The sequence below is a fragment of the Rhinolophus hipposideros genome (assembly GCF_964194185.1).
Source record: "Rhinolophus hipposideros genome assembly, chromosome: 1".
In the NCBI taxonomy this organism is placed as follows: Eukaryota; Metazoa; Chordata; class Mammalia; order Chiroptera; family Rhinolophidae; genus Rhinolophus; species Rhinolophus hipposideros.
Window position 1 is genome coordinate 69148228 of NC_138047.1, and position 26658 is coordinate 69174885.

The 26658-nt window shown below is 32.9% G+C and overlaps 1 protein-coding gene across 2 annotated transcripts in view; it reads left to right on the forward strand.

Annotated features, from left to right (window-relative positions):
* Positions 1-26658, forward strand: part of GRID2 (glutamate ionotropic receptor delta type subunit 2) — a 1327346-nt gene that overhangs the window by 979255 nt on the left and 321433 nt on the right. For both annotated transcript variants that reach the window (XM_081037560.1, XM_081037561.1), the window contains one exon: positions 18329-18526. In XM_081037560.1, the coding sequence (XP_080893686.1) occupies positions 18329-18526 (198 nt within the window). The remainder of the gene's footprint in view (positions 1-18328; positions 18527-26658) is intronic.

Below are 26658 nucleotides of genomic sequence, written 5' to 3' on the forward strand. Positions count from 1 at the left end.
AGCCTTATTGATTATAGCAAAAAAATAGAAATAAACGAAATGACTATCAACTGATGAATTGATAAATAAAAATGATACACCCATAAGATGAAATATTATTTGGCGATAAAATGAAATTAAGCACTGATAACATGGTACATGGATGAACATTGAAAACATGCTAAGTGAAAGAAGCCAGTCATAATACATCACATAGAATATGATTTCATTTATATGAAATATCAAGAATAGACAAATGTATAGGGATAGAAAGTAGATTAGTGGTTATCTAAAACTGGGGGAGCCTAGGGGCTTGGGAGATGGTGGATAATAGGAATTGGATTTCTTTTGAGGGTGATAACATTCTAAGACTGATTGCACTGATGGAAGAACATGCCTGTGAATATACTAAAGTATTAAATTTACACTTTGAACAGGTGAATTATGTGGTATGTAAATTATATCTCAATGAAGCTATTAAAAAGGACAGAGTCTGGACCAGATCATATTTAAATCCTCAAGTCTACCTGTGAATTTAGACCACGTCTTTAAACTCTCTATGATTCTGTTTCTTCATCTGTAAAATGGAGATAATAATATCATCTACTTCATAGAGTTATTATGAAAACTAAAGGAACTAATGCGTGCAAAGAACAAAGGACTTCTAACAGAGCTTGGCACATAAGAAATGCAATATATAGATGTTAGTTCTTATTATGCATAAATTTTAAGGGAGGACATAAAAGAAGCATCTCACTTTTGGGGAAGGTAGTGGGAGAGGTTTAAAGGATGACACAAATTTGTTTTGACAGATGAGCAGCGATTAGGAAGGCATAGACAAAAGAGAAGAAATATCCAACAATGTAAAGAGTACACACAAAAATATGCAGGTATCAAGAATTTAAAGTATCCTAAAGGTAAATTTTAATGTCACCTGAAGTAAGTGAAATAGAAATGCAGGAAATTCCAGCAGTCTGTGTGTAAGGCATTCCTTTTTAAGACTCCTTTAGAGACAATTCAATTAGAAATTTGTCAGTGAAAATGAGGTTAGAGTTACATAGTTTAGATAATATACAGTTAAAAATACCATTGCTACAATTTTGACCTAGCCTAAAATTTAAATTTAATGGTTATCATTTTTATTATTGAAACAATGTAATAAGTAGACATATCTCTGTATTGTGTACGTATTTTGTTGTCTCTTCTGCTGCTTGCACCCACCTTATGTGAGAATAAAGGGGAAAATGTGATTTTTATAAATAGACACTTGAGGAAAAGTGGCCTATGTAAACAATGTAATTTATAGCAACACTGGGATATATGTTCACTTCAGTGCTGACTGACTAAAATCATCTTGAGAACTGATGCATGAAAATGGCTTGACAATTTTATATTCTTTCTCATCACACCAATTCTTAAGATGATAGCTCTCATGCAGATGTGTGAGTATCGCTATTGCACTGAGGTAACCTTGCATGACCCAACTTTTTTCCATTAAAAGCTGAAATCTGAATTCTTAGACTAAACAATGAATAAATATTTCAGAGATGTGTTATATAATTTACTTCTGAAAAATAGATTTACTACTTGCTTGTATAAGTTTAGGAAGTTATTGACAGAGTTATTTGCAAATTCAAAGATGTAAGAACAGTACGTCTAAATTCACTTCCATAACTTCTGTTATATTCTAACCAGTTATATAAACTAAATTATACTTTGATTTGAGAAGAGAATTATGCCACTGCATCTGAAAGAAACCCAAGTGTTAAGGTTACCTTAAAGTTATCTGTTGCCAATACAGTAATTTTAGCATAGTTACACCACAAAAATCAGTTTTATACAAAATTCCTCAGAAATGTACATGAATATAAATATAAAAATGAGAGAGATGCTTTTGGTATAGATTCTACTTTTTAGAGTTACAAAGGAAAATATTAATAAATTAATAACCATTAAAACTTACAGATATTACCAGCTAACATTTAGGGCACTCTCCTAGTCAATCTTATTCTTAGTATTTTAGTATACCCAATCTTCATGAAGCCCTCAAGATTATTTGCATTGTATAATATGGGTGAGTCTTAGAGCTAGTTAAATAGCTTCTTCAAGTTACATTTGTAATAAATAATAAGCATTGAATCCTTGTTTGTCTGCTCCCTCCCCCCCACACCCCATCATCACCCATCCATGGGGGAATAACAGGAGCTGAAGTAAATTCCTGCTATGAATAACTAGAAAACTGAGCAAAATATGAAATAAAAAAAAATCTTTCGGACATTAGTCAACAGTTAAAAAAGGATTTTCATTCCTAAGAGGATGGAGACAACTATATGATCCCAACAATCACCCCCGATTTCTGACTGCTGGCAATTTCCATACTGAAGGCACAGAGACAGAGATTGTTGCCCTTGCTGAGTTAAGAAATTAGAGATCAAAGTTTGAGAAGGTTGAGGTGGTTTGTATTTTTTGGTACATGTTCTAGACAAGAGGGAGCTATGTAGGAGAATAATTGCAGAAATTTGCATAACAGTCCTTTTGAGTCTTGGCTGAGTACTAGGTTATACATACATACATAGAGAGAAACTCTACAAAGCTGGACAAAGAATGATAGGAAGCAGATCAATTTCTAGAACTTGCATATGATGTAGACACTTTTGAGAAAGGTTTAATTTAGGGCAATGTTATTGTACCAAGACTTTAAAAGAATGTATGAAAATCAGGTATTTATCTTTGAACTATGTAGTAATTGATAGCTATTTAGGTGAGCAAACTTATATAGTTATAAAGTAGGATACTTTCTCACATCTTGCTATTTCAGTGTTTTCAATGTTGCCCTGACCTCTCAAAGGGTCCAGCTATTCATTAGGTAGATGCGTATTCATCTGCCACTTTTGACTGCCAATAGCATGGAGATGTTGCTGTTTTGCAGGTGACATACATTAGTACGGGGCGAACAGATGCAAAAAAATAAGTCATAGGAAATTGTTCTTACTTACATCTTAGAAATCTTCCCAATCAACAGGGGAAAACAATGTTTTAAATTAAAATGTAAAATTAGATTTGTTTAGAAAGGAAATGAATTTTTAAAAAGCCTTGCATGCTTTCCAGTCCCTCTCCAAGAGCCAAGGAGTCAGATGGCAGCCTTACCAATGAGCTAGCTGGGTCTCAAATGGGATTTGGATTCTTTCAAAGGTACAAGTACAAGTTTTGACCAATAGGGGACAATTTATCAAATCACTCTCTGTGGCACTCAATGGGACTCTAGGGTAGACTGAAATGAGAAGAGATACCTCCAAAAAGCACCCAACGTGGGAATAGTTTACTCATCTGTCAGCTTCTAGAACACGAACAGCTATTAAAATTCAGCTCCCTCTGGGGAAGCAGGAGGCAGTGAAGGAGAGAAGCACCATACTGCATGGAGGTCCCTGAAATGGAAAAGCTGGTCATGGAAAGGAATGAAAATGCATACTGTTTTAGAATACACACCCCTTGGGTTTTTTTAATGATCAGTGAAAATACAAAGAGGTTTGGGTTTTAAGGTGCCATTTCACAGCATTTCCAAGTAAACTCTGGCTAATTAGTTTAACCTGGAAAAAAAAGGCCATCACGCTGGAAACTGAATTTGTAATTCTTAAGTGTTTAAAATCTTTCGGCAAGCAAATTCATGTTCTCTAGATGAAGGAAGTTAGCATGAGGAAATGAACTTCAATTTTTCTAAGGTCTTTTTATTTGGTAGGTTTAAAGGGTTGTTTTTTGTTGTTGTTTTTGTGTTTTGTTTTTTTTTTTTCGGTTTGATTTTTCTTTTAACCATTGCTAGTGGCACGATTTTTGAAATGGAAACATTAAATGCTCATACTAATTTTTTTCCATTAATTCTTATGCAAGGTAATGTACTCTGCAGTTCAATTAAAAATAACAAGCTACTATGTTGTTTTGAGCCAAATGTAATCTCTAAGACCGTGGTCAATGAAGCACTCAAGAAAATGAAGTATTGAGGTTGACTGGTCTGCAATCTACTGGGGAATAAAGAAGCAACCGATTACCGTTTGAAAGCAAGGTCTTTTACTTTTTTAAAAGTCAAGGAGAATAAAAAAGTGATCACCCATCAAGAACAAAGAGTTTGAAAAATATCTCGTCTTTGCTTTATGAGTCCTTTCAAAATTTTAAGAATGGCCTTTGGTCATCAGCACCAAGAACTAAGATGCATTTCAATACATATACAGTAATGTTACATTTTGGAACACTCTTAGAGTAGTATCTGCTAAGGAATGCAAGAATAAGTAGAACCAATGTTTTGTTTTTGTTTTTGTTTTTTGGTTGTTTTGTTTTTGTTTTGTGACATTTCCTAAGTGACATTTTCTCCATCTTATGAAGGATCCCATAGGGGTAGTAAGTGTTAGGGCTGGGTTTAGGATCAGCATTCCAATTTATTATGCAATAAATTAATAGCAATGGGAAAAAAGTTTCATACTGCTTTACATTTTCTAGTAAATTGTGGGACCCTCTCTCTAATTCCTTAATGTGTGTCCCAATAATTAATTCAACACTGTAGTCCATATCTACCGCCCTGATAAGAGCTGGCACAGAAGTCATTTTTAAGTGCCTTATTATTAATTTTAATGACATTTCTAGTAATCTTTCATGTACTTATTAATTTTTGAAACAGACTATTGTCTTTGGAGGTTTAAGTTCAGACTTCTCTACATTCTGTAAATCCCCACAGATTTGTTTCTTGCTTTTAAATATCAGCACCTTTCTGCTTTCTATCCTTATGCTTCCTCCCTCTCTGCAGGATATCTTTTCTTTTAAGTTTCCCACTGTGCTTCATAATAAAATCAAAAGAAAAAGGTATAGCCTTCAGAAAGCATTCAGGTCACTAGAAATAAAAAAAACTGTTACCTTATTCTTAAAACCTTAGATCAGGCAGGTCAGTAGCAGAAATATTGAGTGTAGTTTCTACAAAGGGTATAGAGTGGGGTTAGTGAAATTATTGTGTATCTTGTTCTCTCCAGATCTTCTTTTAGAAAAAAAAAGTTGTTCAGGAAAAAGTCTTGATACTGTTATATAGAAAAGTTTTCCTCTTCTCTTTTAGGTTTGATTGGTTGGGGGCCTGTGAATTAACTGGCAATGGACAGATTAACAAGAGAAAAGTCAAGGTTTATTTACATGTGGGCAGGGAAATCACTCTAATAAAGAACTTGCTGAATGCCCAGAAGTAAAGGTTTGTAAACCCAGTTAACAAAAGGAGGAGGGTTAGATCTTGTTTCAGGAGCAAAGTATGGAAGGGTCCTGTGTGTGTGTGTGTGTGTGTGTGTGTGTGTGCGCACACTCGTGTGTGCAGGCAAGCTACTGTGAATGAGAAGCCCATCTCCTTCCTGGAGTTTTCAGTAAATGCCCTTAGGAGTAGAGTTAATGGGAGCTGTATCTTCAGGAGTCTCAGCTTTAGTCAGATAAAAGAAGTTCAGATAAGATTTCAGATTTTACTTTAAAGTAATTTTTATATCAAAACTATGATCCCATCAGTATGCTGACTAAAACTGAAATGTGACTTAGCAAAAGAACAAGAACACATAAATAGCTCTGCTTTAGGAAAGAGCATAGGTTGGGGAATATAGAATGGAGAAAGCAAGAGATTGATTTTTATACCACCGTGTGTTAAAAGACTGTAGTGTAAGTTCTTTCCCTTGTATCTACATTGTAGTTTCTATACCTCCTCCCCAGTAACCCCAAACACACATACCTACACAAATGTCGATGAAGGCAGTCTGAATTAATGGTTAAGAATGCAGGCTTTAGCAGCCGACAACACTGGATCCAAATTGCAATCTTTCTCACCATTTTGTAAGGCAGGCATCTTGTATTCATCTATTTTTACCGCCAAATCTCAGTTCTCTCATTTGTAAAATGACAATAACAATACCAGAGTATTCCAAGAACTAAATGCGGTGATGAATTAAAGTGATAAGGATGACAGGCATAATATAAAATTTTTATTGTTGTTATTTTTCATTAGCTTCCTCCCTTAACCTGAAAAAAGTGCTCTGAATAAAACACATTCTTTGACCCCGAATCCCCTTTATTCTACTAATTCTTTGTCATGAAGTGGTCTCACACTTCAGCTCTTTCTCCCCTTCATTATTTATTTTTATCCTTAAACCACTGCCTTCAGTTGGTTTCTATTTTGATCTCTCCAAAGGCACTGCCTTTCAAAAGATCTTCATGATCTCCTACTTGACAAATGAAATTAAGTGCTTTCCAATTGAAATCTCTCTGGACTTCTCACCCACATGGGAATCCACCAGCAACTTGCTCCTCTTGAAATCTTGTTTTTTTCTTGCATTCTCCTACAGTCTTCCCCTGATTCCTTTCTGCCTTCTCTTCCTGCTGCCTCCTTCATTGGCATTTCTTCTTCCAAAACTTCACCCTGACTTCATTTACTCTCTCAAAAATTATAAACAAATTTTTATTTCCTTCCTCCCTAATGCTTGGTCTCATTGATTTAAGAGTTGAAATAAGTATTAGAATATTCAATGACAGAACTTTGAAAATGTGGAAAACAAAAAATTAACAATGAAATCATTCCTAATTCCTCCATTAAAAACTGACTAATATATTTCAGTATGTGTCACTAACTAAACAAAACTAAGTTACCTTATTCATGAAAATGGAAATAATTATGGTTCTAAACTAATAGGAGTATTGGGCATATATATATACAGAAAGTGCCCAGCATACAGTAAGTCCTACATGAATGTGTTTGCTGCTATTTATGTATGTGTATATATATATATATATATATATATATATATATATATATATATATGTATACACAAATTTTAAACATGCATACAGCTATAGACTGAATATTTGTGCCCCCCCCAAATTCAGATGGTGAAGCTTAATCTCCAATGTGATGGTATTTGGAGGTGGGACCTTGGAGAATAAGTAGGTCATGAGGGTGGAGTCCTCATGAATGAGATTAGTGCCCTTATAAGAAAAGACATGAGAAAGATGATCTCTCCATTCTGCCTTGTGAGACAAAGGAAGCAAACTCTCATCAGACACTGGATCTGCCACCACATTGACCTTGGACTTTCTAGACTCCAGAACTATAAAAAAAATGCTGTTTAAGCCACCCAATCTGGTAATCTGTTATAGCAGCTTATACTGACTAAGACAGACACACACACACACACACACACACACACACACACACACACACACACACGGATAGTTTTGTACATTTTCTTCCCATTTAGCAATAAACACATGAATATTTTTAATGTAAATAAATGTTTTTTTGTATAGCAGATAATAGTTCTTTTTGTTTGTTTGTTTGTTTTTGTAGTTAATGAATTATCTTTACAATTACCTCAAACTTCTATTAATTTATTGAAGGTTGTATTTATTCCCAGCATCCAAATGAAACTCAACATTTTTATTTCTCATTTACTGAAATATGTCAGAAAGCAAATGTAAGTAATGATTTTACAGTGATATTTTTAATTTCTCTAGAAGACAAAGAAAAATAAACCAGTCCCAAACTTTGAAATGTCATTCTTTGTTTGAAAAACATCTAAGGTCTAATTTTGAACAGATGACCATGTACCAGGGCATTGAGACACTGAGGTTGACAACCAAATGTACTGTGTAGTAGTCTACAATACAGATACATATTCTTGTATAAAATCAATACTTAATTATTGAGCAGTTAGTTTGTTTTCAAATTTTCACCAGAGAAGTTGCAATGAACATTCTTTTAGATACATGCATGTGTTCATTTCTAATTATAATGCTTAATTAGATGTAAAATAACCAGAAAAAAAATTATGAAAATTTGAAGGTATTTGCTTTTCTACTATAAACTTTGTTTTTTTGAAAAGCTGTACCAAATTTAACTCACGTAAGTATATAAGAAAGCCCACTTCTTTACATGCGTGGTAATAAACATTAACATTCTTTTTCATCCTTGACAGTCGCATGAGCAATAAATAACTTATTTTAATTTGTATGTCCCACAGGTTGTTAAGAGAGCAAAAAATAAATAATTCACCTATTGAACTCTGTCCTTTTAAACTATAAGCTTTAAAAATTATGATGATTTTAATGATTATTTCCTCTAATAAGTATTATTTCTCTTAACTGATTACATGAGTCACAAATATTCAGGAAAAATGCACATTTTTTGTGCTTCCTTCTGTTAAATTTGAATGTTAATCAACTTTGTATTCAGTGCTCTAGGTTTTTACAAAATTCTGTCTTTGATTTTGTATTGAACATTCACCTTGAAGAATTCAGTGTATTGATTGAAAGTTGTAGTTCCTCTAATAGAATTATGATATATAATCCAAATAAAAAACAATCAGGGAGAATCTCAGAAATTCATATTCTTCTGAAGACCGATGCCTCCACTGAGAATCTCCAGGAAGTATAGCATAACATTACATCATTTCTCACTATATATTTATAGTCCCATATTCAACATACCAGCCGATCCCATCAGCTTCTATCTTCAAAAATACTGAGAATTCAATTATTCCTCATGAAATCCATTTTTCTACCAAGTCAGCTCACTTCTGGTTTATTGCAAAGGACTCCTAACTGATCTCCTAGCTTCTGTCTTTGCCCGGTCCAGTCTATTGTCAATAGTAACTGTCAATTGTCTAGTAAATCGTGAAGCATATCCGATCACATCCGTCCTCTGCTCAGAGCACATATGATTGTCCGTCTCAGTGGAAGTGACAGCTGATCAGTACAGGGGCTTAAAGGACCTGTTTCAGCTCCATCCGACATATACTCTTTACCTCTCAGAAATTTGCTGTCTGGCCCAGCTCCTCAGTTCTGCCACATCAGTGTCCCTTCTGTCTCTTAAACAAGTCAGAGAAACTCCTGCCTCATACATTTGCATTTACTCTTTCTTCAGTTTGGAATGCTTTTTCTACAGAGGCTCTTCCTGATTGAAGGTACAACTCTGTCTCATGTGCAATTTTTTTTCTCGTTATTTGCTTAATTTTCCTCCATGGTACTTACTATCATCTGGTATAACATATATATTATTTATTTTGATTATTATCATCACTCCCTCTGGAATGTAGGTCTAGAAGGATAGAGATGTCTGTTTATTTTATGTTTTGTTCACTGTCGTATTCTTAGCATGTGCCTGGCATTATCATTCTTTTGAATGACTGAATAAATATCTGAAGTTCTGTTGTTTTCTTATAGGTAATGTAATATTATTTTAGATTAAAATACCACTAGGGCTAAATATTCCAAGTTTAATTTTATATGGCTTTTCACTATAGTCTGATATTTAATTAGCCTCAGTTTATATTTATTAAATGTTTTCATATCCGGACAGAGAGTAAGTCCTATTATAAGGTTCCACTGACATTTATTAACATGTTAACATTAACATATTTTTGATAATATTGTAACAGGGATACAACTATATCACCCAGAGTATGTGAACATCATCTTTATTCTGAAGTCAAAAATTTACCAAGTTCTTCAGTTAAATATTTTGTAGACTTCTGACATTTGGTATAGCCAACATAGCCTGTTACAGCTGCAATATGCTGTGTCTTAAAACATATTCTTAATAGTTTTTCTTGAGATAACTGCCTTTACAAAGCAATCTGTGCCTATTAAACTTTTAATAATACTTGTGGAATAAAATTGACTCTTAACACATGGCGATGCACTTGTAAGATTCACGTAAGTGTTAAATTTAGCAAAATAATGAATATTTGAATAAGTTTAGCAAAATAATATTATCCAGTACTCTTATTCAGAAAGCAAACTGAGATCTGGTATTTCTGTTTACATATGTAATCATGTGGTCCTTAAAATCTTAGCCTCCTAAAATGTGTTTTTAAATGCATGCTAGAAAAAAACAATAAATGAGAACTAGTATACTTAGGATTGTTGTGACTGTCTAACGTCCTTGGTAACCTTGTATTCCAAGTTGCAGCATCCTATATTTCTTTCAGATTGACATGAAAACAAAATGAACATCTTTTTTTTTTGTTTTGCAACTCTCCATTTAGCCTCTAAGTCACTAAAGTGTGATCATTTCATGATTTGAAAACAATATAAAAATCAGACATTTTATTTTTAAAATGAATTACCTTGTATACTAGAAGCAATAATTTTATGTTCAATTTAAAGTATTTTTACTAAAATAATTGCTTACAATGTTGGAATCAGAAATACTATGTAAGACATGGTTATAGAAAATTGAAATGTCTTTATTTACTTCTTGCATTGGTAATTTGAATCACATTGATAAAAATATGCAAGCAAACATTAAAAAAAATAAGTTTAGGGCTAATGCTGTCTAAACACTTGCTCCTCTATAAAAATCCTTCTTCAAAAGCTCTTTGAAAAGTGTTTTCATTGCGTTTCATCCTGTGAATTCATCATTCATCCCTGTGAATTGCGTTTCTTCTCTCCATAGAACTGATATATTATTTTCCTTTACAACACCTAGAATTCTTTTTTCCTCTCCAGATATCCTCATGTTTGTTTTCCTATTCTGGTGTCTTGATATTTTCTTAAAAACAAATTCATACCTTTTGCTTTTTAACATGTAGAAGTTTCTATTTATATATGGTCTGTAAAAAGTAATGAGGCTTTCTTATAGAATGGTGATCATTAATTCTACGTATATCAAAGTTGAATGTGTCCTTCCTAAGGAAAATATAAGCTCACATTGTGCATAAAGACAATGCTTGTTTACTTCAGTCAGGAACATGTTTTATGGGGAAAATTTTTTTAAACAGGTCATTAAGAAATATTCTCACTCTCTTTTATTGTCTTTGAGTAGCAGCTGTGAGCAGCCATAAGGAATTTCCAGTGACTCATTCCTGGTAGTTTTAGCTATCCTGGTGTTCTGTGAAGCCATGTATATTAAAACCTCTTAATAGCTCTCAGTAAAGCCTTGGCAGGAGAGCTTGTCCCTTGTTCCTATCAAAGACTTCAGATGCTTTTTTTCAAGCACTAAGACTAGCAAACAATACTGCCTAGTTATTAAAATATGGGAATTAACTACAAAATCTGAAAGTTGCAAACAGAATTGTAAATCAACTATGCAATTAACATTAGATTTTTTAAATGACTGAATACAAATTTAGAATTATGAGGTTATTATCTAATAACACAACAAGTGATGTGAATAAATCCTTGATAATATGAAAATTATCAACCACTGAAACACTCTTTTCTACAAGCAGGTCTATGGAGCCTCACGCTAATGCACTTAGATTGATAAACTACAGGCATTCTGTGAAAGCTTCATTTATTCCAGTTGCTGAGGATTGTGCTTAGAGAGTCTGTCATCCAAGGGATGAGCAAATCGAAATCTGCAATTTGTTTTCATTTAATAGGCAGACAGGTTATCACCAGCTCAGACTCAGTACTATTAATATTCCTTGAAACTAATTGCTGGAAAATGAATTTTAAAGGCAGAGTTTTATTATTTCCTTTTTCGCTCTCTGTCCCTATAATAGAAGACTCAAAGTCATCTACACACACTTTTAAAATATATGTTAAATAGGCACCGGCCATAATCACCTGTCATCTGCGCTGTTGCAAACTAGCCCCAGTTCTCCTTTCTGCAATTCATTCTACATTCTGCTCTCAGAAGTACTTTCTAATTAAGCTATTTCCCTGCCATAAAGCTCCAGTTCCCTGCCAAATAAGACAGAAGCCTTAATATGGCTTCAATGCCCTTCATTATCAGGCCCCACTTAACATACTTCTTTTTTTGTTGTTATTTATATTGTAATGTAACACCCATACAGAGAGAAAAAAATTTAAACCATCAATTAATGAATAATAAAGTAACATCCAGGTAATCACTGCCCAGAGCGAAAACTAGAATATCCCCATTACCACAGGAGACATCTTTCCTTGTGCGTGTTTCTAACCACACCCTCCCCAGCATCCCAGAGCTAACCACCCACAGATGATCACTCCCTAGATTTTCTTTACAGTGTCCCTACATGAGTGTGAATCCTTCAATACATAGTTAATTTGACCTGTTTTTGAATGTTACAATAATGAAATGAAACTGTTTTCTTTGAATATATTTTTTACTCACCATTATTCTTTTAAAAGTTCATCCATGTTGTTGTGTATAGCTCTAGTTTCTTAAATTTTAAGCTGTTCAGTATTACATTGCATCAATATACCATGTTATAATTATCTATTCCGTGTTGATAAACATTTGGATATTCAGATTATCTCCAGATTTTGGCTATTTTAAACAATGCTGCTATAAATATTCTTGGGCATATATTTTGGTGCCCAAGATTCTCTAATGTTCATAAGCAAAGAATGAAATTGCTAAGACATAACTGCATATCTTCATACTAGATACATGTTTATGTAACACTCAAAAACAGAAAAAATTAACTTGCATATAAATATCTTCAGTCTCTATTAGATATGTCAAAATGTTTTTCTAAGTGGTTGTACCAATTTAAACATTCAGCAAGAGTGAATGATAGCTCCTGTTTCTTCGTATCCTGAATGATATTTGGGATTATCAGATGACCTCTCTTTCTGCTTCTCATCTCTTTACTCTTTCTTTGGGATTTTCTATTAGGTTATTCCTTTCACACTGGGTATTAACTCTGATCTATAACCGGTCACTAATTCTTTCTCCAACTGTTTCTAACCTGCTGGTAAACTCAGTCATTAAGTTAACTTTGATCATTGTCTTTTCTAATTATGACATTTCTGTTTAGTTCCTTTTAAATTCTGCAATGACACTTTCTATAGTTTCCAATTTGCGGCCAATTTAAAAAAAATACCTTTTAAACATGGTAAACGTAATGTTTATAATTATAATGCATGTAAAATTGTAATTAGTTAATGAGTATCTGAGTTCTTGAAAATCTATTTCTGTCACATATTATTTCTGCTTGTTCAATTTATGAAATATCATTTCCTTTTACATGATATCTTTGACTTTTGCTTTGGACATTGCATTCAAACAATTATTTGAAAGAATAACATAAGATCTAAAATGAAAATACTTTCTACCAGAGAGGATTCTGTTTTATTTTCCTGTCACACATCTGGAGTCTCTACCAGTCTCACACCACCTTAAATTGCATAAAAACTCGAGACAAATATGTCATCCTAAATTTTAATTTATAGGTTGAAATATTTGAGGTTCAAAGAGATAAAGTTGAAAATGAATTATGAAAGTCAGTTTGGGGAATGCAATTAATAACGTTGTAAAGATTTGTAGGGTATTCGATGGACATTTGTCTCATTAGGGAGACCACCTCAGTGATGATGTAGATGCCTGATCACTGCACTGTACACCTGAAGCTGAAGCTGAACAATACTGAATGTCAAAAAAAAAAAATATATATATATATATATATATTGGCATATATTTCTTGTAAATATATGTATATATTTACAAGAAGCGGAGTACAGCATTAGGAATAGAGACAGTGGAAATGTAATGGCTGTGTGTGATGTCAGAGGGGTAGTGGATGGGGGGAGGGGCGTGTGAGGGATATAAATGATAAATGTTTAACTATTGTTTTGTGTACCTGAAACTAATAAAAAACAAAAACAAAAAAACAACAAAAACAAAACAAAAAGAAAACGAATTCTGATGCCTTTCTGTTCTGTAACTTATTGAGTGAACTTGAGTTAAAACTTCTATTCTTAATTTTTCTTGTCTGTTAAAATAATATATAGTTGGTACTCTCCAAAATGGTGTTTTTCTTTTTCTTCTTCTTTTTTTTAAGACTCCATTGTATTTCTCTGTTTTTTTTTGTTTTGTTTTGTTTTTTAATTTTTTTTTATTGGGGAATATTGGGGAACAATGTGTTTCTCCAGGGCCCATCAGCTCCAAGTCATTTCCTTTCAATCTAATTGTGGAGGGCGCAGCTTAGCTCCAAGTCCAGTTGCTGTTTTCAATCTTCAGTTGCAATGGATGCAGCCCACCATCCCATGCGGAAATTGAACCAGCAACCCTGTTGTTTAGAGCTTGTGCCCTAACCAAATGAGCCATCCGGCTTCCCCATTCTCTGGTGTTTTTATGTACCAATTATGATATGTACTACTTTTGTTTTGCTTTGTATTTTTGGGGTGCATGACTTTTCCCAATACTAGGTTATAATTAGATTGAAAGTGGCACCCATCGTTTTTTCACTATATTTCTCACTGTATTGATTATAGTAACTTGCAGTGCTTCTCAACTATTGTTAATGAGTGAATAAATTTTGGAAATAGGTGCATAGGTAAAAGTGATGAAACCAAGTTCAGTATTGCCATAGAAAAAAAACAAGTGTCTTCCCAGAGCTTCAATCTAATTTCAATTGCTACGTTTGCCTTTTCAGTGGATTAGCTGATTGTCCTCATAAAACACAACTGGTCTGAGGTAGGATTTATGAATAGTGATCCAAATCTATAATAGAGCTTAAAAACAGATCTTAAATGCATTGATCTGGAAGAGAAGTGATAGGATGTAATAAAGTTTATTTAGGGCATAAAATTTTAAAAGCATGTTCATCAATAAATAATTAACTCTTTTAAAAAGTGCTTAGTATAACCGTTCCTATTCTGTACCTTTAATCAATTCTAGTTGATATTTCTGAGACCAGATTTTGACAACAGACCTCTGAAAGGGATTCATTTGCCTAGGGATTTACTTATAAATTGGAATTAAAAATAATTTCTAGAGAGAAATTTAGCACATTAAAATGCAACATGATTTAGTATATTAAATAATTATTCTAAAGAGATCAAGAAAAACAAAAAAAGAATCATTAATATTTTATATCAAAGCATATATTATTATTTTGTCACATAAATCATTTAGCTCTACAATACAGTTAGTTACTATTCTTGGGGTTTTTGTTTTGTTTTGCTTTGTTTTTTCAGGATCTTGAACGATTTTATTCATGTCTTTTTTCAACTTTTTTTTTTTTAAATGTATACCCTGTTTCAGGCCCTATGTCAAACCAAATCAAACTGTTCTCGACGTCATGAAGCAAGACTTTCGGGAGAGACAAATATTAAATATTTAAACAAATAAGTATATAACTACAAATTGTTTTTAATGCAATAAGGAGCAATTCCTATGAGCTCCAAGAGAATATAACAGGGAGATCTAATTTATATTTGTGTTAGAGGTTTTTTCTAAGAGATTTTTTTCTAAGCTAGGACCAGACATATAAGTAGGAATTAGCCACGGGATAAAGCCTTTCATGTATTTGTTTAAGTGTCACCCTATAGAGTGGTATTCAACTTCCTGGTGATTAAATTGCTACTAAACTTAAGAGCTTTGCTAGATTTTGAAGTCCATGGATAAATAGAGAATATATATGGTCCAAAATTATGGACAGAGAAGCCATTCAAATAAGATCTTTCATGAATCATCTGTCCATTGGTTTGTCAATGGAGAGAAATTCAAAATCTATAAAGGAATGAAATGTGTATAAAGAAATAAGTACACTCTATTGCCAGAATTTACAATATAATGTAAACAATCAATGTCCACTAATTCTAGAATTTCCTGAGTATATTTACATGCTCTCTGAATATGATCTCTATTTTGAAATTTCATGAATCCATTCTGATTCTAATGACTTCATGACCTACTTTAGAGTATTTAGAGCAATACATAGTCATTGACTGGGTCAAATTTTGTTCAAACAACCAAATGACTAGTAACACAACCTACTTATTATCTGAAAGTTTATTATGCACTTAAAAATGCAAATATTTGGAATCATCAAGATGTTCTGTATTATATACTTAATATTAAAGGATTGATTAAATATTTACTTTTCACTCATTTGATATGGTTTAAAGAAGTCAGTATTATTAGATATTTTTATTCATTCTCAAAACGTCTCATCTATTGCTTTATTTATCAGTATTCATTACCGTCAAATACTACTATAACAAGAAATACTACTATAACAGGAAAAAAATCAAGAGCTTAACAACAACAACAAAATTTTTAAAATTTTTCTTACTTTCTAGAATCCTAGGGAGTAACTCAGTCTGGTATAGCATTTTAACTCTCAAGGACAGATTTCTGTCTTGTTCCTATATTGTATGTGGTCTAAGTTACCAGAGCTTATACCCGAGCTCCAGCCAGTAAGTGTTTATTCCAGCTGGAAAGAGGTAGAAAAGAGATAAGAACAGTTGCACAAAGTACCCTGGTTGTATAAAATTGGCCAGAATTAGTCACCTGGTCTTTCCTTACCCAAAAGGAAACTGTGGATTGTCTTTATTCTCTGTAGCGCTAAAATTAAATACACACACACACACTTAGTGAAGAAGAGGACAACAGCCAGTGAGAACAAATAGCAGTTATTTTCTTTAACTATTCATTTACTGATTTAGTTTACACAAAGATATATAAACAGTTAAATAAGACCTAGTTTTATAAAAGAGAAAAAACATCAATAGTTTGGGAAACCAAGATTTTTAAAATATTATAAATATTACAGTATCAACATAATTGTAAATGAGCACTTAGAACTAACCTTCTGGGTATCCGAAGTGAAAAAGGATACCTACATAATGAGTTACATTATTTTTATTTTTTTAAAAAGGCATTACTAAAGCAAAATGAAGCTCTCTTGGCTCTGAATAATTCAAAAATTTATCTCATGGTCACTTTTAGGGGAAAACTGAATGTTATGGTGGACAATATTCCTAAGATAAATCCAATGATTTTTATAAGGTGTTTGCATAATGTTTGAGTAAAAGCCAAAAGTGAGGGATTATTTTACAACTCAATGGAGTCTATTTTGAGTCCCTAAAAAAAATGATCCAAGGATAAAAGCTTTGGGTATTCTGGCTTAGACCCAAGATAGATTTTGACCTGCTCAGAGAGCTGGATAGACTATATACACTGTGAATGGTTATCTGTAAATATTACTGTTGCTGAAAGATTTCTAAACAATTTTAGGAAATTCAGGACTAGGTTATCTAGTATTTTGTAGTCTGCCAGCATGTTTCAAATGATTGGGCTTTTCTAACACCAGGTGTTCTGAAAAGTGTAAGGGCCTATTTGTTTATTGTAAGAGGACAAAAATGTAAGAAGATAAAAGAGGTGAAAGCAGAAACCAATTTGCTGAATTTATTAAATTACACAATTTGCCAAAACAATGAGTGAATTTCTCATAGCACTTGTAAAGAAGCTATTTTTTGCAATGAAATGTGTGTTTATATTCAAATTTCAAAATTACTGCCAGGAAATGTGATGTTATAAATTTTAGCTAAATTACATGTCCTTAGAATTTTTTGATCTTTACCAAAAATATTATGTAGATTAAATCTGTTAAAATATTATTTTAAATATTTTTGACATATATAGACAATAAATGCCTGAGGAAAGTTACAATACATTAATGATTTCTTTAATATGATTTTATTATTGATGAATCTTAGATTGCTCCTGATGACAAGGAAAATGAATCCTAGTCCCTGAAATTTTATAGTCACTTTTCATCTAATTTCTGATATGGTAGTACAGTCACATGCTGTATAACGACGTGTGATACAACAGTTGTCCCATAAAATTATAATGTAGCTGAACATTTTCTGTTGCTTAGTGACATCATAGCCATGGAAAATGTACTCGTGCAAGGAATTACTCACATGTCTGTGGTGATGCTGATGTAAACAAACCCACTGCACCGCCAGTTGTATAAAAGTATAGCACCTTCAATTACATACTATACATAATACTTGATTCCGATAATAAATGACTATGTTACTGGCTTATGTGTTTACTATACTATACTTTTCATTATTTTAGAGTCTATTCTTTCTATTTATAGAAAAAAGTTTGCTGTAAAACACTAGGCTGCGTTACATGGGCAGCGGCCTCATATATCACGTGTTTACCAAGTCTGTTGACTGTATCAGATATTCTGGTGCTTGATTTACTCTCATGTTGTTTTGTACAGTAACAAGCTTTTGTACAGTAAGGCTTGTAGCCTCGGAGCAATAGGCTATATCATATAGCTTTGGTGAATAGTAGGCTGCACCATCTAGGTTTGTGCAAGTGCACTCTGTGATGTTTGCAGGAGGAGGAAATTGCCCAGTGACGAATTTCTCAGAACAAATACCCATCATTAAGAGGTGCCTGACTGTAATTAAATGACAGATGACAAGAAATTGGCTGATTAAACATTGTTTGATAATATAATACATTAATAATGCGTAAGTTATATTTCTAAGTTCTCTCAAAGTCCAAAAGCAGATTTTTAGACTATAAGCAAAACTCTTTGAAGAATTAACCTTTACTTTTAAGGAGCAATATAAATTGACATCAAGGATTTCTCTTATTACCCTGTAGGAAGAACCTTTTGTAATGGTCTCGGAAAATGTCTTGGGTAAGCCGAAGAAATACCAGGGCTTCTCCATCGATGTCTTGGATGCCTTATCTAACTATCTGGGTTTTAACTATGAAATTTATGTTGCACCGGATCATAAGTATGGAAGCCCACAAGAAGATGGGACGTGGAATGGCTTGGTAGGAGAACTGGTCTTTAAGGTAAGTATTTATGTATGTATGTTTGTATGTATGTATGTATGTATGTATGTATGTATGTATGTATTCATTATGTATCTAAAGGTTAAGTGTAGGCCCTGGAAGCTAATTTTATATGAAATAAACACAAGGCAAAGCATTAGGTGGTGGTGTTGAATGCAAAATTCTTATTTTATGAACTTTGTGGAAATGTTAGTGTAAAAATAAAACTAGATTTTTGAATATTTCCTCTGATAGAAAATGATCTAGAACAAGAACTTACCTTTGCCAAACTTACACTAGAAATACTCTGTCAATACATCGTACATGATGAAGTCAGAATGCAATTTGCAAACACAATCCAAGTCATGTTTTCTTTTGAAAAATGCAATGTTATTTGTAATAAATACATAAATACATAAATAAAATCCTGATCACTTTGGAACTAATCATTAACTTTTAGGATATAAATTTATACTTACTTATATTTTCTCCTTCGTCTTTCAATTCTGGGAGAGGAATTTATCCTTCTCTATTTCTTAATCTCTATTTAAGTCAGGTTTGCTTCATTTTCCTGAAGCTCTTTTATTAGGTGCATACACATTTTTAACTATTATGTCTCCCTAATGAATTGTTGAATAGCCAGGTTTAGGTCCATCATTTACTATTTGATTTATCTGTGTCCCATTTTTTCCCTTGGTTCTATCTTTTCCTGCCTTCCTTTGGGATAACTGAATGTTTTTAATGTTTAATTTTATATCCTCCTTTGGCCTTTTAGCTGTGTTTCTTTGTAAATTTATTTGCCTTTGGTTAATCCAGAGATTATAGTATGCATTCTTGTCACATTCTATCTAGATTAATATTATACCACTTCACATTTAAAAAAGTAATAACTTATAGCAATGCAATTCAATTTACACCCTCCTTATCTTTTATGCTATTGTGGTCATATATTTGTATTATGAACTCCACAGTAAAATGTCACAGTTTTTTATTGAAACAATCCATTGTCTTTCAAACATATAAAGTGGAAAAAAGACCGTTTCTGGTATTTACCACTTATTTGCTACTTCTGGGACACTTTATTCCTTTCTACGTACTACTTCAACCTGAAGAACTTCCTTTAGAATGTCTTGCAGTACAGTTCTACAAGTGGCATATACTCTTCAACTTTTGTTTACTTAAAATATCTTTGTGGACCTTCACATTTGTGTAATATTAATAGTATATATCACACTCTGAGATGACAGGTTTTGGTTTTTGTTTTTTTTCTGGATACTTTTTGTCTTTGTGTTTTTTAATAAGGACATTAGACATTACTGGTTTTGATTAACGTTTAATAAGAACACTGAGCATCTCAGAAGACAGTCAACATATACTTTTATAATCAAAATATGCTTTTCTTCATACTTTCGAAATTTGTGTAGGGGGAAAATTGTGGATAAAATTATTATTCCTAAAGTCAAGTCTGGTAATTTTAAAGCAAGAGCAACATTTTATTTCAAAAATTAACATAATTTTATCATTCAAAAACTTTTCATGCATTTTTTTTTAAGATTCAGATATAATTGACATAGCCTTTTATTAGTTTCAGATATATAACATAATGATTTGATATATGTAATATGGGAAAATGATCACCACAATGAGTCTAGTGAATATCCATCACCACACATAATTTATTTCTTTTTTATTATTCATCACTTTAAAGATGCCATTCTGTTGTCTTTTGCCAAATAATGTTTCTGATGAGAAGTGGCCATTATTTGTACCTTTGTTGCTTTTCCTTAAGTTTTACAATTCTCTTTTCATTTTTTGATGTTTAAATTTGATGTACTTAAATGTGTTTTTCTTTGTATTAATCCTGCCAGGGGTTCACTGAAATTCTGGGATGTTTCATAAAATTTAATAAATGTCAACAATTATTTCAACAAATATTTTTTCTACCCTCTACCCTTCTCCTCTCTAGTTGAGACTCAGCACATTAAGTTAGACCTCTTCTTTTTTTTTAATTTTTTTAGACCTCTTAATGTCTCTAGGTCATTGAGGTCTTGTTTATTTTATTATTATTATTTTTTTTTACTGTCTCACCTTTAACTGGATAATGTATCTTTTTATTTAAACTTTTGTTTAATTAACTGTGTTTTTCCAGGACCCATCAGTTCTAAGTCACGTAGTTGTTTCAATCTAGTTGCAGAGGGCACAGCTCACAGTGGCCCATGTAGGGATCGAACTGGCAACCTTGTTATTAAGAGCACTGCTCTCTCACCAACCAGCTGCCCCTAGATAATTTGTCTTGATCTGCTTTCAGGTTTATTGATTTTTTTTCTTTGCCATCTCGAATTTTCTGTTAAGTCCATTCAGTAACATTTTTATTCTAGATAGGTTATTTTTCAGTTCTAGAATTTCAATTTTTTAAAAATAGTTTCCATTTCTGTGTTAAGATTCCCCATCTTTGTAGTCATTTTGACCATCTTTTCTTATAAGTCCTTTATCATATTTATAACAACTGCTTAAAGTTCTTGTTTGCTACAATTTCAACATCTCTGCCATCTCAGGATGAATTTATATTGATTGCTTTTTTGAACCATAGATTACATTTTCATAGTTCTTCACCTTCCTGTTTCTTCACATTTGATTGGAACTGAACATTGCGGTTGATGCATTGCTGAGATTTGATATTATATCTCTGAAATTGTATAATTTCAGAAGGATTGATTTTTGTTTCAGCAGGCTGTTAAATTACTGTTTCCCCTGAACTTGTGGAGGTTTCATTTTACACATTGTTAAGGCAGGTTTTCTTTAATTTTACCTTAGTTCCTAGGGTAAATCTCTGGGTGTTGACAATCCCTTTATTCCTAAACATAGCCTTCTGGAGTTTCTGTGGAAAAGCTGTTATTCTCACTAAGCCCTTCTGATCTAGAGGGACTAAAAATTCAGTCTCTATCTCCCCTGTCATAGACAGCAATTGTAATCTTTTGTTCAGCTCTTTCAGCCTTATGGATGAGCTATCTGTTGATTTTTTTTTTTTGAGTCCTCCTTATACATTTGCAGTTTAGAAGCCAGGCAATGAAATGAGGGTAGCTTATACACAGATTTGGGGGCTCATTCCTTCATGTCTCCTTCCTTTCTGTGATTCTCCTTTTGATATTTGTCCACCCTGGCTGCCTCAAACTACATCCTCTAGCATAGTAATCTAATAAGATTCTGGCATTCTGCTTGAGCTCAAGCTACCCCTGGTCACCTAAACTGAGGTGGGTCTTCAATGAATAAGCCATATAAAATTGGGTCTCACTCCATGCAGTTACCATTTTTCAAGGGTTGAATGCACTATAGTTTCTGCCTGTGTTTGGTTAATCTCCAGATCTTTTAATTAAAAAAAATTGATCCAGAATTTATAATTGTTATTCTTCATTGGGTTAATCCAATAAAAACTATTCCATAATTGCCAGAAGTGGAATTATTTCTGAAATGATTAAGTTATTCAGAAAAACAAAGGATCTGACTAAGTTATTTCCAAGATACAGAAAAGAGAAAAAATTAAAAGGATTTAAAGTAATGGCAGGAAAAACAACAAAGCTGTTTTTTATATCCTATAAAACTTTACTGCATTTGATTTATTTAATCAACAAACTTCATATGGAATTATATTAAAAATATTATTAACAGTATTTTTAGTAAAAAAGGGAATGATCAATCCTCATCCCTTTCAATAAAATAATGACAATTTATCTTACATTCTTTTACTATAAAACCACAAGCCTTTGTATTTCTGAGGGGTTCTCCCAGATCTAAACCCAAATCAGCAATTATGTCAAAATAAAGGTAAAGAAAAGAAAAAGGCATTATACAAATTTATTCTATAGAGATAGTGGATAAAATCTTTAAGAGATATCATGCTAACAAACTCCACTTGCTAAATGCACATTATCAATAAAAGCATTAGAATTAGTCTAATGTTGGTGCTATTTTTAATTTGATTTGTGTGTTTGCTCCAGTTAGTTCAATTTTTGAGACTTGCCTCCTCACCTATGAAACGCAGAAGACAAGTATATTAATGGAAAAAACACTTCCAATTATAATATCATTTTAACATTTTAGGAATTTATTATATAACAACCACACAAGCAATAGTATGTAGTTCTTCATAAATGCCTATTTAATTGTTTTCATTCACATATAAGAGTATGCATTTCATTCACATACAAGTTGTATGATAACTTAAAGTTCAGCAGGGTCCTTTCACAAACTAAAAATTCAGGCTTAAAAAAGCTAACTGACAAATGTATGATTTTTAGCCAGAAAAACTATAAAGCTATTTATTGCCACTAAGGTTTTATTTTATTTAAGAAGATTTATAGCCATTCTGCCTACACTTTGAGAAACACTTATTAAGCAGGGAGAGGAGGATAGCCTACATAAGAGTTTGTTGGAGCAGGCAGAGAGAGGAGAAGAAAACTGAGAGAATGTGGTGCCATGAAAGCCAAGAGAAGATAATATTTTAGGAAGGAGAGGGTAGTCAACATTACAGAATGACCACCAAGACGTATGGGTACATGACACTCTCCTTAACTATTCTGACTACTATCAATAGAGATGTAAGTTTTAATTCTGAGTAAGTTAAAATATCTATTCAGTTGTACAAATAATAGTGCAGTAAAATATCATAAAGTAATTGGGGTATCCAACAAGTTTCATTATATTAAAACTTTTACCAGACTTATTTATCCCTGTAAAGCAAAATAGCACTATTGAAATGGCTTAACAATGTTATAACGGAGCTCCAGAAAATGGAACTTACTATTGTTATGTATTTTTTATTGTAGTAGACATTTTTAATGAATTGAAGTATATTTCAAATAACAGTGAATATTGCCATTGAAAACCTCTATCCATGACAATAAGACTTCTAAAATTAACGAGATTGTCTGTCTTCATAAGGAGAAACCAAAACTAGAAGAATGTTTCTCAGAGTCTTTGTCATGATGATTATGAACATACCATCACATTAAAAAAAGAGTCCAAGAGGAAACAGAGAAAGTTTCTGAGTTTGTATGATTTTTAGGGGTGGCACTAAGGCTTCAGAGTTTGGTTGATGTCATATTAAAGGGTCTTCCCATTAAAACTATATGTCAGGGGTTCAGTGCATACATAATTTTCAGAGAGGAAAATACTGCCAAAGAGAGCAAATGATTGTGTAAATGTATATAGAGTCCATTTAAAACTAAAAATGTAGTAAAGTCTCCTCTATTTCTTGTCTGCCTCACTACTTTGATAACTTTCTGCAATTAATATGCTCTTAAAATTTATGAGAACACAGGTCTGGCCAAAAGATGTTTCAATGTGAAATAGACAAATGAGAGAGATGTTCTGCTCTGTACAGGAGCAATTGTTGAGTGAGTTAATGTGACTGATAAATTATTTTCTCCTGGTTTAAAAGGGAAGAGCAGAAATAAAAAAAAAGACACTAAGAATTTAATATAAGAGATAACAAGTGCATCAAGTTTAAAAGTACAAAAAATTAAGAAAACAAAGAGAACTATGAGTTAGACAACTAGATGTTGTTGTATTGTGTAGTTCCTTCTTTGGGCAGCTTTCAAAGTGGGGTAGTCATACTAAGGTGGATTAGAAGACTTTTCAGGGGCAAACATACATGTAGCTTGATAGGAAATAAATTTCCATATTCTTAATTCTTATAAGTCATCTTTCCTAAAAATGATCTGACTGAAAACATGACCCTGGTGTTTCTTATTTCCCCCATCCCTTATACAATCAACCTTCCCTTACTTTATAAAACACGAGAATCTCTTTCATTCATGCTAAATAATTTTGACATGTGGCTCTGAAGGCAAATATTCTCTGAAGCACCAAGCTAAGGGATAGTGGAAACATTGGTGTTGCTACAATCCTTTTATGTAATATGGTTTCATGTAAAAATATAACAGAAGTGAAAAAAAAAGAATTTATTTGTCGAATGCTAGATCATTAAAAATATTTTGTTTTTGATAGATCACAGTAATTTTCTACATATAACATGGGAGGATTTCAATAAATTGAGTGGCATTGCTAAAAAAACAAACATGTTTGTTTTTAGCCTTAAGATTAGATTTCTATATTTGTTTCTTTTTATGGAAACCTTGTCATATAAATGGATAGATGAAAATAGAAGGGGTTTTTTAAATCACCTGCATTGGGCCACGTAGGTTTCCTCATTTATATAGTTGACATGAAGTTCAGCAATTCTTTAGTTTTAAAAGGTAAATATATTTCCACCATAGATATTCTAATTCATTAATGCATTCAACATAGAGAGCATATATTTACCTGGGGATTTTATAAATATTTTCAAACATATACCAATTAATGCCATGGTCAAAGGCACTATGGAGGAATGCAAGTGTGAATAAGATAAGGACATCTATAACAGACATATGTCATTGATGGTCTCTGTGCTATGTACTATGTCAGACATTGGAGACACAAAGATAACTAAAACATGGTTCTTACCCTTAAGGACCTCTTAGCTTAAAGAGAAACACAGACATTGAACATGATCATTAAAATTCAGTGCAGAAAGTGCAATGTTAGAGGCATGACTGAAACAGTAAGCAAGCCATGGGGTAAAGTAAGTGTCAACTTCCTAAAAAAGAAAACATATATGGAGATGAGAGAATAACAAATAATAATCATCTAGGTGAAGTGGAATTGACAGAAAGCAAAGGATGTCTACTGACAGACAAAAGAGAAATCAGGTTCCTTGAGTATCTGAGAAAACAGGCAAATCTTCATGGCTTCTAGTAAGTCATGAAAATAATGGAAGTGAATTTTCACTCCGTGAAAACTCAAAGGATAAAATTTTTGCCCAAGGCATCCTGACATTCTTGATGGTTCTCTGTGCCTCCCGTGTACATCCCCACTCCCGCTCTAGGAGCCTACACATAGACAATGTGTTACTGCTCTAGCGTGTCACGGCACTTGGCTGACTGAGTCTGTGCCTGTGCCCTAGTAGCTCATGGAACCAACCGAGCCTTCACGGATTCCCCGGCCTCCTTTAATTTGGTAGTATTGGTTCTTTATTTTAATCTCTACAATGACTATTCCAAACATTTTCCATACTTTTCAAGACCATTTCTATTCCTACTCTCCATATTTGACACCCTTCTGCTCATGCTTTACTGCAAAGACTCTGAGAATTCACTCTGAGTTCCTTGTTTTGTTACTCTTCAACCTCAAAATACTTCTACTTATTTTCTCATCCTTAAAGGCAACACAAAGGCTTTGAATTGAAACAGACATTAGTTTTGGATACTGGTGACACATTTACTGGCCATGTGAGCCTAAGAGACTTTTTAACGTCTTGAGTTGCAGTGTCCACATCCGAGGAATTAAGTTATTGAGAAGATTAATCAAGAAAGTTAATTTAGGGATGTGTTACAGGGAAGACAAATAGGCTTCTTCTTATCTGCTGACTCTGATTGGTAAAATCATCCTCAGGTTATATATATATATATATATATATATATATATATATATATATATATATATATATATATATGTGTGTATATATATATATATATATATATATATATATATATATATATAAAGTTCAATGTATATTTTGAAGGCAGACTGATAAGATTTGCTGATAGATTAGGTGGGAAGGAGCAAAGAGAAAGAGCAAAGCCAATGACATTTCACTCAAGGCTTTATATATCTCACTTTTTCAGCAACAGAAGCAGAAAAAGACTTCCTTTGTTCCCATTTTTGCCCAGCTCCACTCACTTCCTTATTTGTAGCCATGATCATCTCTTGCCTGGAATGCAGCTATAGATTTCCAATTAGTCTCCCTCTTTCCACTCTTGACTACCTTCAATATATTTGTAATACAACAGCAGAGTGATCCAGTCACTCTTTTGCTGAAAGCCATTTTATAGCTTTTATTCGGCTCAGAGTAAAAACCATCCTTAAAGTTATATACATACTCTACCCTACTAATTCCCTTCATGACCTCGTTTATCTTTCCCTCACTCACTGTGCTCCAAGCCCACAGTCCTCCTCCCTCTTCCTCACACTTGCTGAACTTGGCTTTTTGTACCTCCTGGACCATATTCCTAGAAGGCTTTCCCTCCAGATTTCTCTCCCGTCACCTATTTTTT